The 19,229-nt window shown below is 44.0% G+C and overlaps 1 protein-coding gene across 1 annotated transcript in view; it reads right to left on the reverse strand.

The window, feature by feature from the left end:
- ADAMTSL1 (ADAMTS like 1) overlaps positions 1-19,229 on the reverse strand; it is a 486,266-nt gene that overhangs the window by 381,940 nt on the left and 85,097 nt on the right. Inside the window, exon 2 of the mRNA XM_060269080.1 lies at positions 15,932-16,054. Coding sequence (XP_060125063.1) covers positions 15,932-16,054 — 123 coding nt within the window. The remainder of the gene's footprint in view (positions 1-15,931; positions 16,055-19,229) is intronic.

Here is a 19,229-nt window from a genome sequence, read left to right on the forward strand (position 1 = left end):
ACGAATAGCTCTACTTACGAATGTTTCTACTTACGAATGGAGCTCCGCTCGCCATCTTGGATGCGGTTTAGATAGGATTTTTTCTACTTACGAATTTTTAGATAGGGTTGCTTCTACTTACAAATTTTTTCTCCCAATGAATTCCTATGGGGTTCGACTTACAAATTTTTTCGACTTACAAATTAAATTCGTAAGTAGAGGTACCACTGTAAAACCACATCAGGTTACAACCCCCTCTTGAACTTCATCAAGACAGGTATTATCAAAAACTCATTGAAAATATTTTATTGCTGTACAGTGGTCCCTTGGTTCTCAAACTTAATCCATTCCGGAAGTCCGTTCCAAAATCAAAGCGTTCCAAAACCAAGGTGCACTTTCCCACAGAAAGTAATGCAAAATGGATTAATCCGTTCCAGACTTTTAAAAACGACCCCTGAAACAGCAATTTAACATGAATTTTACTATCTAACGAGACCACTGATCCATAAAATGAAAGCAATAAACGATATACTGCAGTCACACAATCAATCAATCAGTAGCTGAACTGGGTTCCACACAGTCACAAAAACAAAACAAAAAAGTCGCAAAAACGAAAACGCAAAATAAATAGCAAAAGCAGACAGACCTCAGCGTAACACTCAAAACGGAAGTGTGGCACTCAAATTGGAAACGTAACACTCAAAACGGAGCACGTTCGGCTTCTGAAAAAAAGTTCGCAAACCAGAACACTTACTTCCGGGTTTGTAGTGTTTGGGTTCTAAGTTGTTTGAGTACCAAGGCATTTGAGAACCAAGGTACCACTGTATAGGTTTAAGCAGGTGCAGGATCTGTACAGGAGAACATCCTGTTGCATAGTGACAGAACAAATATACTCCTCCTATTCATTCCAACAAATGAATTTGCATGGAAGAACAGGGATTGCGTCCTTTGCCATTTTTCCATTTCTGTCACATACACCACAGAGACTTCATTTTTATGGAACGAAGAGAAGGATGTGTTGCATAAAATCATTATAACATCGACTCTAGTAGCATATGCTTTTAATATCTGCACAAGCTCATCTAATTAAATGCAATGGCACATCTCTTCCAGTAGTGAGTGCTCTTTGCTAATAAGAAACCATCCCAAACTCTCCATGGGCCATTATTTTCAATACATCTGAATCTCTGTGAAAATATTGAGCACGACCAGTTTTAAAAGCTAGCAGCTTAAACATCATTGTGAAATGTTGGGATTCTGGTCCAGGGACATCTTTGAATCTTATTTCTCCTAAGTGTTTGATTTTGGTTCATGGGCTGTTTTAAAGAATGGGAGTTTTAAAGAAGCAGGGTCCTGTGCTTAAATCTGATGGCAAGGTCAGCAGAACATCTTCTCCGGAGGCTGTGCTCCCAGGCACCAAGAGGATACAACGAATACATTTCCTAGCCTGTTCCTTTACTGGTGAAGAAGTCCACCCTTCCTCATTTGCTTTGGCCAAAAGAGCTCTAAATGAGAATGAGACACATGTCATGTTGAGGTGGAGAGAAAGGTGAGCAAAAGGGTTGGCATGGAAAATAAGAAAGAAGCCGAGTCTCAGAGAATTCGGTGGTATAAGCACCGTCTCTGGGCCTAGAAACCATACGTTTCTGACTATGTACCTGTCACAGTGGCCTGGGTGGGCTACTTCAGAGTAACGACTCCACACAGCTCTGCATTTTATCCTTTTATTGGTGCTGTGTATTTACAGTGCTGAAAGCAGTGTTATTTACAGATAGTGGTACATGTTGTCAGTCTTCCTCAGTACCTCCGAATGGCGATTCGCGCGTTTTCCCCCAGCAAAGTAATCTTGGCATGCTGAATCTCCTCCCCCGGCGCTTCTTACGCAATTCCGGAGTAGCTGGGATCGGCCTCCTTCCCACCGTCTCCCTGCTTCCCTGTTCCTTTCCCCGGTGGTGCCTGTGCTCCGCTAAGGTACTCGAGCTCCTGTTCCCACTTCCTGAATCGCCACTCGAAGTCTCCCCCTCCCCACTGGGGGAGGAGCTGGTATTCAGGATGGGAGGGGGCTGCCGGTACCTCTTATCCCTCACATCCACCCCCCAGGCCCCCCTCCCCCCTCCTTCGAGGGTTCCGAGAGTTCTGGGGACGACGGAAAGCCTATGAAGTCCGTGGCATCCGAACTGGTGGGGGCGAAAAGCTGTTCCCAGTCAGGCTCAGACGCCACCGCTTCCTGCGATGATGGGAACCCCAAGAATTCCATGGCGTCTGAGTCCGTGGGCGAGAAGACCTGTTCCCACCCCTCTGCTGGTTCTGGGCCCCTGGGTACCCTATAGACCCAGTCCCCTTCCTCCTCCTCCTCAAACCTCGCTTCCCAAGACCAGGAAGACCGAGACCGCCCTGGCACATGGGATAAAATGGCACATTTTGGACATGAGGTCCACCACCACCAACACTGCGGTTTTGCCCCTGGAAGAAGGCAGGTCGGTGATGAAGTCCATGGACACTACTTCCCATGGCCTGTGCGGTGTGTCCAATGGCTCCAGCAACCCTGCTGGTGCTGCCCTGACTACCTTAGCTCGCTGGCAGGTGTCACACCCTCTGACATAGTCCCGAACATCCTCCCGCACCCCTGGCCACCAGAAGTGTCTCATGACTAAGTGTGTTGTCTTGTCCCTACCAAAATGACCTGCCGTTGGGTTGTCGTGCATCTGTTTGAGGACCTTACCTCTGAGCTGGGCGGTGGGCAGGTACAGTGCTCCCCTGTAAAAAAGCAACCCCCTCCGTTCTGCAAAGTCCTTGGCTTGCTCCCTCCCCCCTCGCAGATCTCTGAAGATGCGTGTGGCGAACTCATCTGCTGCCGTGAGTGCTGTGAGTTCTGCCTCGCTCACCACTGCCGCTCCGCAGGACCATGCCGACGGGGGAAAAATGTGCCGGGGTGCTGGTGGCAACTCCTCCTCCATGTACTCCGGCTTGCGGGAGAGGGCATCCGCCCTGACGTTCTGCTCCCCCGGTATGTAGTGGATGGAGAAGTTGAAGTGCGAGAAGAACTCTGCCCACCGTATCTGCCTCTGGTTGAGCACCCTGGCTGTTCTCCAGAACTCCAGGTTCTTGTGGTCCGTGCACACCTGAATGGGGTGTTTGGCGCCCACCAGGAAGTGTCTCCAGTGTTTAAACGCAGCGTGGATCGCCAAAAGTTCCTTGTCAAAGACCGTGTAGTTGCGCTCGGGCTGGGTCAGCTTCCTGGAGAAAAAGGCGCAGGGTCTCCACTCTCTGTTGGCATCCAGTTGCAGTAAGACCGCGCCCACCGCCCGGTCCGACGCGTCGGTCTTGACGCGTAGGGGCGCGTCCTGCACCACGTGGAACAAGTTTTGGTCTGAGGCGAACACTCTCTTGAGGCTTTCGAACGCTGCTTGCGCCTCCTGTGTCCACCTGAACCTCTGCTTGCCTCTCAGGCAGTCAGTGATGGGAGCCGTGACACGAGAGAAATTCTTGATGAACTTCCTGTAGAAGTTGGCGAAGCCTAGTAGGCTTTGGGCATCCTTGCGAGTCCTGGGGCTGTGCCAGTCCAGGATGGCCTGCACCTTGTCCTTGTCCATCGCTAGCCCCTTGTCTGAAAGCTTGTAGCCCAGGAAGTCCACCTCCTTGGTGTGGAACCTGCACTTCTCCAGCTTCACATACAGGTGGTGCTGCTTCAGGCGCTGCAAGACCTCCCTGACATCCTTCACATGCTGCACGGGGTCATCGGAGTAGATAAGGATGTCATCTAGAAAGACCAAACAGTTCTTGAAGAGGAGGGAGCCCAGGACGTGGTGCATGAAGGCCTGGAAGCATGCTGAGCCCCCTTGCAAACCGAAGGGCATCACCCGATATTTAAAAGAGCCCAGAGGTGTGAATATCGTGGTCTTCCACTCATCGCCTTCCCGGATCCTGATCAAGTTGTACGCCCCCCGCAGATCGAGCTTGGTGAAGATCTTGCCCCTGCGCGCCGCTGTCAGCAGATCGTCCACTCTGGGCATTGGGAAGGCCACCGGTTCCATCGGGAGGAGCTGGTATTCAGGATGGGAGGGGGTTGCCGGTACCTCTTATCCCTCACAGTACCTTTTGATTGACCTAAGACCTAAGACAGGCATAAACAAACTCAGCCCTCAAAATGTTTTGGGGCTACAACTCCCATCATCCCTAGCTAACATGACCAGTGGTCAAGGATGATGGGAATTGTAGTCTCAAAACACCTGGAGGGCCGAGTTTGCCTATGCCTGACATAAGATATCAGAAAATGCTAGAGCAGGCATACCCTGTTTCTCCTAAAATAAGACACACCCATAAAATAAGCCAGAGCAGGATTTCTAAGCATTTGCGCAATATAAGCCATACCCAGAAAATAAGACATAGTGATAGGCGCAGTTCTGGAGGGCCCCAAGGAAGAGGCGAGGCTGGATGCGTAATAAAAAATAAGACATTCCCTGAAAATAAGCCACTGTGGGGTTGTTGTTTTTAAAGGAAAAATAAATATAAGAAGGTGTCTTATTTTCAGAGAAACACAGTAGTCAGAGAGGTAATGCTGGCAGGACATTATTTTTTGTTCCACATGCAAAAGCATGTTTCTCTTAGCCATTCCAGGAATTAAGAAAGCTAGAGGATCTTTCTTCTCTGAATGGTACTATCAATGGCACTTGGACCTAATCCTTGTTTTCTCAATGAGCTTCCTTACCTTGAGTAGACCCCAACTTTATAGACATGTAGCTACAACCTGGTTCTCTTTGCCAGAGGACTTAGACAAATAAGGAGAACACTAATGAACTTCCTCTCCATTTCCCATTCACTTTTCCTTGCTTTCTCCTATACACTTTAGGTGGCTTTTCTCATCATAGAACTTGTAAGCGGTAACTGACAAAATAATGGGCTGCTTCATTTTTTGCTCAGATACTGCCCTAGGGCCCACACATAGGTAACTTGGCTGTATACCATCCTTCTTTGGTTACTTCCTACTATTTTCATTTAGACCCCCCCTCCCCCCAAATAAAATATCTAGGATGTTTTCCTAGAAGTTTGGCTCTGTATATACGCAAGTCCATGCTTATACAGAGAAATAACAATGGTAACATAAATGTGGTCTGAAATGCTTCTGACTATGTACCTTTTGATTGACCTAATGAGTGGGAATCTGTTTGATACTGTGCAAATATGTGTGCTAGAATTCTACCCCATTTTTCATTATCCATAGTAAACTAAAACTGTAAAGCTCCCTTACTCCAGCCATGCTCAGACCCCTGAACGTGAGATTTCCTCAAATAAGCAGGAGAAGCAAGACCTGCCAACAAACTCCAGCACAGCCACCAAACCGAAGAAACACACCATTCTTGCAGAAATGCACCACCCCCCACCATTCCAGCTGCAGCACTAAAAACTCCAAAATGGATGCCAGATTCACTCAAGTTACCCAAGGGCTTATGGACCAGAGGGAATGAGGTTATGACAAGTCAAGCAGGAACATCAGGGTTGCCAGTAGACTACCTAGCTACTGTTTGAGGAAAGCAAATACATTTTCTTCTCTAAATATCCTGGTCAATGCATGTGCTGCCAAAAGGCACTGTTTGTATAGCAATCTAGCCTGCTTTTGTTTGTAGTTCTCTAAGTTAACTCCATGCCTAAAAGCTGAGCTATTTTTTTCTTTGCTGTTTTCTCCAAACAATGTGTGCGCTATTTCTCTCCTTTCTCCACCAATCCTGTAAGAAGTTCCTGCATGAATAAGCCCTTCGAACTCCAGAAGCAGTGATTATTCCAATGTAATTCACCCAAGCTGCTAACAGCTAGCTCCTCAAGGCTATTGTTTACATAATAATAATTGGGAGGAAGAGGACGCCCATGTGACATCCTGCCCAGACCAGGGTCTTTTTGAGAGCCAGGAAGAGGAGTCTCCATCTCCTATGGAGGCTCAGTCTAAGCTAGGTGGTTCCTGCTGTAGCACTTACCTTGGAACTCTTTCCCAGGTTCCCTGGCCCTTCTTTTCTTGCAAAATATATACTCTGTCTCCTTCAAGACCAAGTAACAGACCTTGTCTTTTTACCTGCAAACAACTGTTGCTTTCCTCAGTTCAGAGTTTTGTTTATAATGAGCACTTGAGGTTTCCAGCAACAGCAGCAGGAATTCTTCTTTGAACTGTGGGACCACTTAGAGAAATGTAAATATTGTATTTCAGTGCAGTGCGGCTAAAACGAGCTAAGCTTGTTTAAAAAAGATTAAAATAAGGGAGATGACTCCTATTGGGAAACAAATCTGGAACACAGCCATCATTGCTTCCACACTCCTGCAATTTCCAGCTAAAATTACAGTGGTTATTCTATCCGTACATGGAGAAAATAACCATGATATGATAGGTAAGCCAAACTGTTTTAACAGTGTTTTATGTTTTGTTGTTTTACAACTCCCTGATGTTTTATGATATGGCAGTATATAAAACTTTTTTTTATAAATAAATGATCTTAATAAACTAGTGGCATGTGGTCATCAGTATACACTAAAAGGAACAAGGGCAGGGGAAAATGTATACTAAAAATTTGTAAAACTAATGCAATTCATTTATACACGCTATTCAAAATACCTAGTTCATTATATGTTAGGCACACATATATTACACACAGAATTCAAAATCTAAAACGAAAATACCAAATGGACAAGTACCCTACCACTGCTGTTTCGGTCATTATCAATGGTATCAAAACAAGAACAGTATATGTTTATTATACATATCATTTTGTAAATAAATAAATGCATTGATTACTTCTTCTGTTAGTACAAACAAGATCTTTAAACCTACACAGGCAGAGAAACTGCTTTTACGAATCCAGTGTTTGGGTCAAGAAGGGCATACAAATAAAATATTTGGCAGATCACTTGCAAGAAGATGAAAACATCATGCCTTTCCTGAGACATTCGTTTTCCATTGCACTGGCCTTGTGCTTGACCCAACCTGTCAGCAGAGGGTTAAATATGCTTCTGCTAACATCTAACATCTAACAACCTGGTGTCCAATCATAAGTTTAAAAAATAAACGAACCAATTAAAAAAAGCATGTAGTGTTCCTAAAAGTCCATTTTGAAAACCACTAAGGAAACATTGAATCCTTGAGAGCCTATACATTGTTATTTTACATATAACTGTTGCTTTTTAAAATTATTTTTTAATTCTATGTTTCTAGTGAATGTTCAAAACTGAGGGTATGTGAGGGTAAATAGGGATACCCTGGAGGAAACATGGGATCCATTCCCTGACTGCATTCTCTGGTTCATTTTTAGTTATTAGTTTAGCATAAGATGGAATAGGATAAAGATTTGGGAGCAGGGGCAGAATCACATTTCTGAGGTTAAAGCTGGAAGCGCTGTACTGCTATTTTTGTATCATGTTTGTGCAGTGTTTGCATAATGGGGGCCTAGGGGGCTACAGGATCATAACTCACAGATCCATCCAAAGAAACAGAATTTGGGGACTTGATTCCCAGGCCGCCCCAATACTGCTTGGGTTGTCAGATGTGGTGATGAATCTACATTAGACTGATATCTAGCAACAACGACTAAGTTTTTGTAACTGGTTCTCTGGGAGAAAATCACAGCTAGCTTTTTAATTATTTTGAATAATGGTCCTGAATGGGGTAACTGTGCCCCTGAAGGACCAGGTGCGCAGCCTGGGGGTCATTTTGGACTCACAGCTGTCCATGGAGGCGCAGGTCAATTCTGTGTCCAGGGCAGCTGTTTATCAGCTCCATCTGGTACGCAGGCTGAGACCCTACCTGCCCGTGGACTGTCTCGCCAGAGTGGTGCATGCTCTAGTTATCTCTCGCTTGGACTACTGCAATGCGCTCTACGTGGGGCTACCTTTGAAGGTGACCTTTGAAGGTGAACTACAACTAATCCAGAATGCGGCAGCTAGACTGGTGACTGGGAGTGGCCGCCGAGACCGCATAACACCGGTCCTGAAAGACCTACATTGGCTCCCAGTACAAATGCAAATGCAAATATGTTTATTCGGCTGTACGCCCATCATAAAACACAACACAACAAAACAAATCAAATAAAAACCGCAGACTCGTACAAACCACAGATAATATAACACAATTCACAGCTCACAAGGACAAATATTAACAATTCAAAAAACATATCTTGAAGGTTTAAGATTAAGATTAAAAATTTAGGCGCCTAACTAAAATCAATATCTGATGTCATTAAAAAAAATACTTATAACTATCAATAATCAGCTAACATTCCATTCCGTCTCTTGTACGAGAGGACGGCTGTTAGGAATTTAGCAACCTGTAGAGTGATATAAGGGTCCACATCTTGAAGAACCCAGGCTAGCTGAAGGTCAACTGGATTGTCAGCCATAGGCTGGATTATGGAGTTTAATATACTAGCACGAGCCGAACTGTACATAGGGCAGATAAACATAACATGGTGTAAAGATTCAGTTGATTTCATTTCGCAAGCACACATTGAAGAGACTTGGCCCTTAGTAAATCTATGTCTCAGCACGTTAGTTGGAAAAACATTAAACCTAGCTTTAAGGAAGGCATATCGATGAGACGCGGCCGTAAGCGTTGTTAAGTAGGATGGAGTACGGTAAATAGGGGTTATGCTGATATTTAATGGTGAGCAGACTCCCCCGCCAGCTAGACAATTTTGGTATAGCTCCACATCATCCAACCTTTGGTTTATACACCTTTTTGCTGCATTTAAATCCAGTTTGAGCAATTCAGAGGGAGAGATCTCATAGGACAACAATTTGGCATGGATTTTTCCGGTCCACAAATTTGTGAAGTCATCCCGCCACATGCATTGAATAAGATAGTGGTTCGGGAGTTTATGCCATAGGGATATCCAGTAAATCAAAACTCGCCTCCATAAGACTAACTCAACTGAAGGGATCTTCATTTCTAAACGAATAGCAGCATTACTTACGCATGTTGGTAATTTTAAGAGTCGACGTAAGAATTGGCTTTGAAGCGACTCTAAAGGTGAGAGATTTGCAAAAGCAGCCCATAAAGGGGCAGCATAGGCCATTGTAGCCAACACTTTAATGCTATACACTTTCAAGGCCGCAGGGATGAATAGGGCCCCCTCAGAAAAGAAAAAACGGAGGAGGGAGTGCGATAGGGCTTTTGTCTTGTTTTGAAGGTATTCAACATGCGCTTTCCACCCTAAATTATACTGAAAATAAATTCCTAAATATTTAAATTTATGTACTTGTTCGATTTTCGTACCCTCCAGTTTCCATGAATAAAGTTTACGACTCCTTGAAAATATCAGTACTTTGGACTTGGTGTGGTTGATAGACAGATGATTAAGAGAGCAATAAGTTGCAAAAAAACTTTAGTGCCCTCCTTAAACCCACTCTGGAGTAAGAGAGTAGCACTGCATCATCTGCATAGAGAAGTAATGGACAACGATAATCAGCTATTCGAGGGGCATGGATAAATTTTTGTGAGTCGGCTAATGGGTTCCTCATATCACTGATAAATAAGTTAAAAAGAAGTGGCGCTAAGATACAGCCCTGGCGTACTCCCTTATTTACTGGCACTGGGTTTGTTAGGTCGCCAGCAGGGGTTAATCTCACCCTGACCACAGACCCAGCATGAAGTTGGGAGATAAGCCACAGAAGTCTTCTATCTATACCCCAACGGGCAAGTTTATCCCATAGTAATTTCCTCGGGATACTATCAAACGCAGCTTTCAAATCTATGAAAGCTGCGCAAAGTTGGCCCCATCGAGATGACGAGTATTTCCGGGCTAAGTGATAAAGAATAATTGCCTGATCTGTTGTGGAACGGTTTAATCTAAATCCAGCTTGCTCGTGCTTAATCAGGTCAGCCTCAACCGACCACTTCATCAACCTTGCGAGCAAAAAACGGGCATATATTTTCCCAATGGATGATAGCAGACTAATATTCCGGTAGTTCCCTGGGTCACCGGGGGGGGGGGGCTTTTTTATAGATAGGAATTATAATGGCCTCCTTCCATGTTTCTGGTATTGAGCCCGTGGCATTTATGGCGTCGAAGGTTTTAGCTAAAATCCCTGCCCACCATGCAGAGTGTAGCTTTATAGCCTCAACCGGGACCAAATCCGACCCGGGAGCCTTACCAGTTTTCAGCTCAGCTATCAATTCTAAGATTTCAGCAGGGTCGGTGTTGGGCCAGACAGGAAGGGGATTAGAGGAAGGTCTCCAGTGAGTGGTCGGAGCTTCTGCCACTGAGAAATATTTTCTCAGGAACTGCTCCCACGTAGGGGCCGGGATCACCGTTAGGGGATAATTCCTCGTTCTTCCCTTTATTAAAGACCAAAATTTCCGGGAGTTATGAGATTTTGAGGCAGTAATTATAGTCTGCCAACGATTTAGTTGCCATTCCCTTTTGGCCAATTTCTGGGCCTGTTTGTATGCTTTTTTAGCCAGGGGATAAGATGGAGGTAAGGCAGGAGCACCGGAGAGTTTATAGTCATTATATATCGTATGTAGATGGAGTCTGGCTTGTTTGCAAGAGGAGTTGAACCAAGGGGCGCCAAATTTAAAATAATGGTTTTTAACTCCATAGGCTGGAGAAGTAAAAAGGCGAGTTAAAACTACTATCAGGCAAGAAAAAACCCTCATACACTTAATTGGATCATGCGGGACTATTCCTACGTCCGGCTGGTCGCCAGGAAACTTTTCTCGGATAAAATCCCTATATCTATGGGCAAGGGCAGGGGACCATTTAATCCCCTTTATTTTAGTAGTCGACTCCTCAATCACCGGGATTGGGTGGGAACGGTCGAGCAACTGCCAGTCAACACATAACTTGGTTGACAGGGGAAGATGGTCACTAAATTGAGCATTGTCAATTTTAAAAGAGGTGACATTCAAAAATAGATCCTGGGAGACCAATACATAGTCAAGGACACTGTTTGATTTTAACCCTAGATGGGTAAATTCTCCTGGAATATCTGGAGGACATCTACCATTTAATATAATTAAATTTAGGCGTAAAGTCATCTGATAAAGCATCACTCCCGCCTTATTGACTTTTATATCCTTTGATATTCTAGTGGGGATATATACTGGATCGTATGTTTGAGTGCCGGGGTCGACCCACCATTTAGACTTTATAAGAGCCTCCCGATTTGAAGCTATCCGAGCGTTAAAATCGCCTCCAATAAGGGAAGGGACATTTGGAAACTTAAGATAGCAGGAAAGTAAAAAATCCTCTAGGGATTCCCATCTAGAAGTCAGATCAGCTGCTAACCCTCCCGGGGGGGAAATACACATTTGTAACCAATAAGGAGAAGTTTTCACCAGAGATCAGTCCGGTAATAGCATAAGGCGGTAATGCATGCACTAGTGAAAGTTTAGCCCGAAGTTTAAGAGAGATACCGATTGTAAGGCCACCTTTAGGGCGGCCACCACTCACTGACGGGCTAGCAGGCAGACATATAGACTCAAAGCCATTTATCTCAATTTCCTCCTCCACCCAGGTTTCTTGTAATAATATGATAAGAAAGGAATTACTATATTTTTGGAATTCTGGATCTAATATTTTACTTTTCCATCCAGCAATGTTCCAACTTAATATTGAAGGCTGGGGATTCCTCTCTCTTCTGAGTAACTGTCATTCAGAAGGTTGGTTCAACTTTAATACGGGAAGAGGGGAGCCGCTAAAAAAATCAGTTATTTTCCTCTGATGAAAAATCCCTCGCAAAAGCTGAATGGGAGGATTTGCAAAGTTATCTGACTGTTGAACTTGGCCACTCATACCTCTAGGAGTAGGACCTTGGGCAGGGGAGGTCCCCTTTTCCAGAGAGGTTTGGTGGGCCACCAAATGCGATCCAGCTATCTCGTCAGACGTTTGGTCTCTCTGTGGTCTGCTGCTGGTCTTTTGGACTACTTGATTTATGTGGCCTGTTGGGTCTTCGATCAGTTCCGTCTCAGGTCTTGCTGTTGAATCCATAATACTCCGCAATGAGGGATGAGGCTGGGAGAGTGAGCTGTTTGGGAAAGTTAGCAAAGGCACCTCTTCTCTTGTTTGGCCAGTACGTTTCCGAGCACAATTCAAAGTGTTGGTGCTGACCTTTAAAGCCCTAAAGAGAGCCAGTGTGGTGTAGTGGTTAAGAGCGGTAGACTCGTAATCTGGGAAGCCGGGTTCGCGTCTCTGCTCCTCCACATGCAGCTGCTGGGTGACCTTGGGCTAGTCACACTTCTCTGAAGTCTCTCAGCCCCACCCACCTCACAGGGTGTCTGTTGTGGGGGAGGAGGGGAAAGGAGAATGTTAGCCGCTTTGAGACTCCTTCGGGTAGTGATGAAGCGGGATATCAAATCCAAACTCTTCTAAACGGCCTCGGTCCTGTATACCTGAAGGAGCGTCTCCTCCCCCATCGTTCTGCCCAGACACTGAGGTCCAGCGCCAAGGGCCTTCTGGCGGTTCCCTTGCTACGAGAAGCCAAGTTACAGGGAACCAGGCAGAGGGCCTTCTCGGTAGTGGCACCCACCCTGTGGAATGCCCTCCCACCAGAGGTCAAAGAGAACAACAACTACCAGACCTTTAGAAGGCATCTTAAGGCAGTCCTGTTTAGGGAAGCTTTTAATGTTTGATGGATTTCTGTATTTTAATGTTTTGTTGGAAGCCCCCCAGAGTGGCTGGGGGAACCCGGCCAGATGGACGGGGTATAAATAATAAATTATTATTATTATTATTATTATTATTATTATTATTATTATTATCCTGCAGATAACAATGTAACAATACTCTTGTCATGAAGCCATAAAGTCTGGCCTTTTAGCCTTATGCTGCTGTGCTATAATCTCAGACCATGGTTCCCAAATTCCACCACCACCACCCTAGACAAAAAGATAACAGCAGAGTATCTAGGCAGACCCTTTTTCTATCTGTTGTTCACCAATTTAATGTGCTGTGCTAGATACTAAAGTCACTGCTGCAGGCAATCTGAATGAAGCCCGCAAACCGCCGATATAGCCCATTAACAGGGCTAGGCCATTGATATGGTTCTCAACATCGCAATATATCAGCAGCTAAACACTGTGATTTACCAATATATCATGATGCCTGAAATAAGGATGGAACTGTCTAGAGGCAAACATGGACCACACACTGGGAACCTGTGAGGTAATATGAATACACAGTGCTAAACCTTCCAATAAAGTATCAGATTCAGAATGTAGGGAAGAGTATTCTAGGAGAAAAATTTCCCCAAAACCTCCTGCCTATGAAAACCATGAAGGATCTAGGCCAGGCAACTGCCCAAAATTCTAGTTCTCCACTTAAAGTGAGAGGATCTCTCCTACTTCTGTGTTCTGAGCTGATAAAGTTCCCAGAGATTTTTATGCCAGTCTTCAATAACAAAAGGGTGGAGGTATGAACCAGGAGATACCCTTGAGTGATAGAATCAGCAACCTCTATTTATTTAGATACTACTATTATAGTGTATTGGGTGGTAGAGGAGGGGTAGTACCTTTGGTCCTGACTCTGCCCTCAGCACTCGTCTGCGGCTCCTAGAAGCTGTGGGCATGCGAAAGTGGTGACATCGTAGGAATGGCTTTGGCTGGCCAGCTAAAATAGGTGACAGGCTCCAGTTTGATTGATCAGATGAGATCAATGGTGGGCCCAAAGGTCAACAAGGCAGTTTCTGCACGTGCTGTAAAGGGAATTGAGGGGCAGATGGAACTCATCAACCTGGTAATTTAGCCCATATAGGAAAATGAAAACTCTGATCCTAAACCTCTTCCTCAGGAGAAGAGAAGACTAAGTAGTAAACTCTATATACCAGTGATGGCCAAACTTGGCCCTCCAGCTGTTTTGGGACTACAATTCCGATCATCCCTGACCATTGGTCCTGTTAGCTAGGGATGATGGGAGTTGTAGTCCCAAAACAGCTGGAGGGCCAAGTTTGGCCATCACTGCCCGCCACAAATGCAGAGTAGGGTCCCTAAGACGGTTGGATAGCACCTTGAACACCTCTTTTCTTCAACTCCTGCAGCCAAGCTGGTGCCAAACATATTGCTCTGCTTTCCTTTGGACCACAGAGTTTTAAAATATTCTGTTCATATTCTGTTCATTCACATTCAACTGATTAGCTTTTCTGGCATCTGTCAACCAAAAAGATATATAATTTCTCAATGAAAAATGAAGATGTAGCATGGCTATCAGGGTTGTTGTTTTTAAAAAAAACATATATATTTTTTTGCTTATGTTATATTGAGTGATAGAATGAACTTACTGAGAAGAAATAGTTTCTGGTTGGAACTTTCTGTATAATTAACACAGTACTATCGCTTGTTAACCGTGTACAAATACTTGTAGTCCGGCACAAGACCAATGTATTTCAATACAACCGCAGGCCAAGCCAGCAAAACAGACACAAAACTAACAAAAGGTTGCCTGCTGGTCTATGGAGCATCGCATTCGATGCACAGTGATTCAAGCCACACATCATTAATCACAGTGAGGGTTAATCGCATCACCTTCACAAAGAATCTTTTTGTCTTGGCGGTAAAGCATTGCTTGATTCTACTCTGAGTCTCACCAACAGATTTATACACGGTAAAAACAAAGTGTTGATTTTGCCTGATGTGTGAACTCTTTGGGTGGGATTGTGAGAATCCTAGAGATGGTTTGCTGAAAAGCAGATGGATTACCAGGGGATTGTTTATTGCATCCATCCTCTTAATGCATCCATCCTCTTTGTTAAGTATGTTCTTTGACCTAAGCAAGATTTATTTTAGCAATCCTCATCTCTCTAATGTTCCAGTCAACTGTGTTCTCACCAACGATATCCACTCCACAATCACATGTGCAGCTGAATTGCAGCACAAAGCATTATCTTTATATCTGCTTTTAAAAAAAATAAATAAATTAATATAACCCAGATGAAACAACTACATACAATCAGAGAGCCTTCCCTGAATACAACACAGAACCTTGTAAAAGTGCATATTCTAAAATCATCACAATCTTAACAAACACAAAATGATACACAATAACCTCCATCGCTTGGACTGTTGTCCACAAATGATAAGATATACTGAATCAGCTGGAGGAGTTCTGGTCTGCAGGACTTAGGCAAAGACAGCATTTGTTCTTCTTTCCTTCTATCTAAAAATATATGCTTCTGTTTAATTTCAGGGATAGGATTTCGACACCAGAAACATTGGAATAAATCCAGTGTATTAGCACAAAGCAGGCAAAATCTAGAGAAAACTAGGCTCACAGAAGTCCCATCGAAATAATTACTATTCGAAAAGAATACATCAGCCTTGTCTGATGCCCTCCAGATGTTGTCCTCCAGCTCTCCCTATCAGACCCAGCCAGCATAGTCATTGTTCAGGGATGCTGGGATTTATAATGTAACAAAACCCGTAGGACAGCAAGTTGGTGAAGTCTGGCCTACACTATAGAGTAACTGTTGCAGGTAAATTTCAGCTTCTATGAAGTCTTGTTATTTCATTACGCTATGCTCCGGAACTGGTTTTGTCTTTCAATCACAACTTAAAGCCAGACCTCCAAAGAGTTATGGAAGGGAGCCACTCCTCCTGGTTTGCTCTCAGCCTATATTGACTGACCTATTGGTTCCAGCTCAACATTCAGCTCTCTTCTCTTGAATTCAGAGCATGCAGAGCTGCAGTAGATCTCCCTCCAGTTTGGCATACTTGACCTCTGTAGACCACTTCTCAACCAGCTGACCCTCTTCTCCCTCATACAGTGCAAGTTTCTATTTCCTTATATGTTCTGGGACGGGAACGAGCCAGAAGAGCACTGCTACGGGAGGATAGTTTGCCACCAACAGTTCCAACCACGGCTCTAGTGCCTTTTATACCTGTTCTTCCTAATATCTCTGGGTTCTCTCTCCTGCCCTTTAGAATAACGCTCTAAACGCCATTTTTCACATGCACAATATTATTTAAAAGATAGGCCGGTCCTACCGTATCTTCAATTCTGTGGTTCGTATTCAGCAAATCCGAAAGGAAATCTTCATTAAGACTCTCTCTCCGAATTAAGGTAAACTCGCGTAGAAAGATAGCTCCCTGGTTTTGGTCACCACCAACCTAGAAACATAAAATACTATCATTTAGAAAAATAATGCTTTATCTTTGCTGGCAACGTCATAGAAAGAAACAACAATTTCTGAACTGTCTGCAAGGACAGTGTAGAAATATGCTGATGCATAAGGAAATGAAATATTCAATCTGGTTTTTTTATACAGCCAACCATGGACCCATTGCAAAGTGCAACAGGGGTAATTAACCCCAAATAACATGAAATGTTACATATAGCATGAAACAAGAAAGGAAAAGCAATGATCCCAATTATTAGAGTGGGGAAAAAATGAAGTCTATAAAAGTCTCAAAAGATATTAATGATCAAATTTTCAGGTTCTCTTTGGAATTATATGCTAAACCAAAATATGTAGTTTATGATAATATAGAGGTTTCCTTTAACAAGATAAACTTAACATATCTAGATGACACACAAAAGCATGTATTAAAAAATGTTTAGGGGTACTCTCATTTTGACTCCAGAAATCATCATTTTATAGTTCAAACCAGGAAAAATAAATACAGTAAATGGACAAAAGTACAAAGATTCATAGGGGACCCAGGTGGCGCTGTGGTTAAACCACTGAGCCTAGGGCTTGCTGATCAGAAGGTCGGCGGTTCGAATCCCTGTGACGGAGTGAGCTCCCGTTGCTTGGTCCCAGCTCCTGCCAACCTAGCAGTTCGAAAGCACGTCAAAATGCAAGTAGATAAATAGGAACCGCTACAGCGGGAAGGTAAACGGCGTTTCCGTGCGCTGCTCTGGTTTTCCAGAAGTGGCTTTGTCATGCTGGCCACATGACCTGGAAGCTATACGCTGGCTCCCTCGGCCAATAATGCGAGATGAGCGCGCAACCCCAGAGTTGGTCACGACTGGACCTAATGGTCAGGGGTCCCTTTACCTTTACAAAGATTCATAAAATGTTTAGGGGTTAGTGTACCCCTGCGTCCCCCCCCCCCAGAAAAAAAGCACTGGATCTATCAGCACCAACTGTACAAAGAGATACTTGATAAAGGTAATTTATGAATGACATTCAACCAAGCTTATATTACTGTTGCACTCAAAACAGAGAAAGATCACACTCAGTGTGCAAATTATTAGCCTGTAGTACTAATTAATGTTGATACAAAGAACTTAACAGTGACTTCCGGCGAGCTGCGGACATCTTAGGAAGCGCGGGATAGCCCTCCGGGGAATCCCGAACTTAACGGAGCCTATAGAGGTCACGCGAAGGCTCCGCGGACCTCAAAAACCTCAGGGGGGGTTACCCTGAGGGTCGTGGCACCCAGCAGCGCCCTGCGTGCTCTCCTGCACCCGGTTTTTATTGCTTAGGAGCCGGGCGGAGGATCGAGCTGCGGGCGCGAAGGGGGAGAGACCACTGACTCCGTTAAGTGCAGTCTCTGGCTTCCGATGGTAAGCGGCAAGTTTCCTTAAATTATAATCAATCTGAGGAATAAAGAAGGTGGAAATTGGATTTGGAGTGAGGTTAATAATCGGATTTATGAAGCTGTGGGGCGCAAAAAGGGAGTCCGTCCCAACAGCGGGGGAAATTGGCGCAGGAAAGAGATCGGAGGAGCTGAGCAACGGAAAGTGAAACTGACTGCCTGCGGAGTGAGTTTTTCAGAAGTCCTTGATTACTTTGTAACAAGGCAAGTTTTGATGGTGGAAAAGAGTTACTTAGAGTTCTTATATTGATACTTTGTCTCTATCTTGGGGGTGGAACTGCAAGCGATCTGGATATTTTATATTATCTGCGCTCTAGCCCGGAAATCAGAGGGGCTTTGAGCTGCCTGAGTGCTTTACTTTTACCGCTGCAGCACCGAAGGAGGAATGATGAAGGCTGACTTTTCTACAACTATGAACAAAGTTAAAAATGTTCCCCAGTAACTGAGAGGCTTGAATGGGGGGGTCGATTTTGGATTAAGCTAGCAAGTGGCTGAAGAGAGGGGTGATCGCTTTGGAACTACGGATCTGGGATCTTTACTTTTCCTTATTTGGATTAAGCCGACAAGTGGCTGAAGCATTTGGTTTTTTGGGGGTTTTATCGGATTTAATATGTGGATTAAGCCCACAAGTGGCTGAAGAGTTGCGGGACTTGGCTTCTTTGCTTCAGGTTTTAAGAAATAAAAGGGGAACTTGGCTGTTTGAGAGCTGAAGAGGGATTTTGTTAAAAAGGGACTGAACTAATGTAACTATAAACTGTTGTTTCTCTGCCTTTGGGAGTGGAAAAGTACTGGAAGGCTTGGGATTGTAGAGTGTCAGACCCGGTGGCAGAAGGAACAATAGGTGAATTTGGGTCCTGGAATTGAGTACAGTGCCATCTAGGGGCGGATAGGGTACTGCAGGTTTATTGTAAGAATTTACTAGTACCGGTCCCCCTAGTGGTGAAGAGGGGAATTTCCCCTCTTTTTGATCTTTTTTTGTAGGAGAATGGCTGGCAAAGAAGAAAAGAAGGCAGCAGGAACACCAAAAGATAGAAGAGGTTCAAAACAAGAAGAAGTCAAGGATTTAGAAGCTTTATGGCAAAAAATTAAAGATGAATTTAAACATAGTGAACAACGAATGGACAAGAAATTGGGAGAGATTGATAAGAAGATTGAAGGAGCGGTGGGAGAATTATCGACTCAAATAAAGGATTTGTCGGTGAGATCCAAAACAATGGAAGAATCAATCAAGAAGACCCAAAAAGATGTAAAGGAGGTCAAAAAAGAGACAGATAAAGTGAAAGATAAAATGAAGAAAATGGATCGGGCACATGAACAAATGCTTGACAATTTAGCATTAATTGAAATGAAGCAAAGGCAATTCAATGTGAAATTGAGGGGCATCCCTGAAGAATCAGGAGAAGATATTAAATCAAGGATAATTGCTGAATTGGCAAAATGGATGGGAAAGACGGATGAAGAAGTGAGTCAGACAATTGTAAATGCTTTTAGAATTAAGGTAAAATCAGCAAAGGCCAAAGCCAGGAAAGCGCCTGGTGATTGCGTGGTGATTTTCAACACAATGGAGATGAAAAATGAGATCTTAAGCCTGAGTTTCACCAATAAGCTAATCATCGGTGGCAAGTCTATAATCGTGTTTAAAGAAATTCCAGGAAGATTTTTGAAAAAACGCGACAATTATAAAGCAATGGTGGCCTTGCTTAGGAAAAATGGAATCCAACATAGATGGGAATACCCTGAG

Source organism: Zootoca vivipara, chromosome 16 (genome assembly GCF_963506605.1).
Source record: "Zootoca vivipara chromosome 16, rZooViv1.1, whole genome shotgun sequence".
NCBI lineage: Eukaryota > Metazoa > Chordata > Lepidosauria > Squamata > Lacertidae > Zootoca > Zootoca vivipara.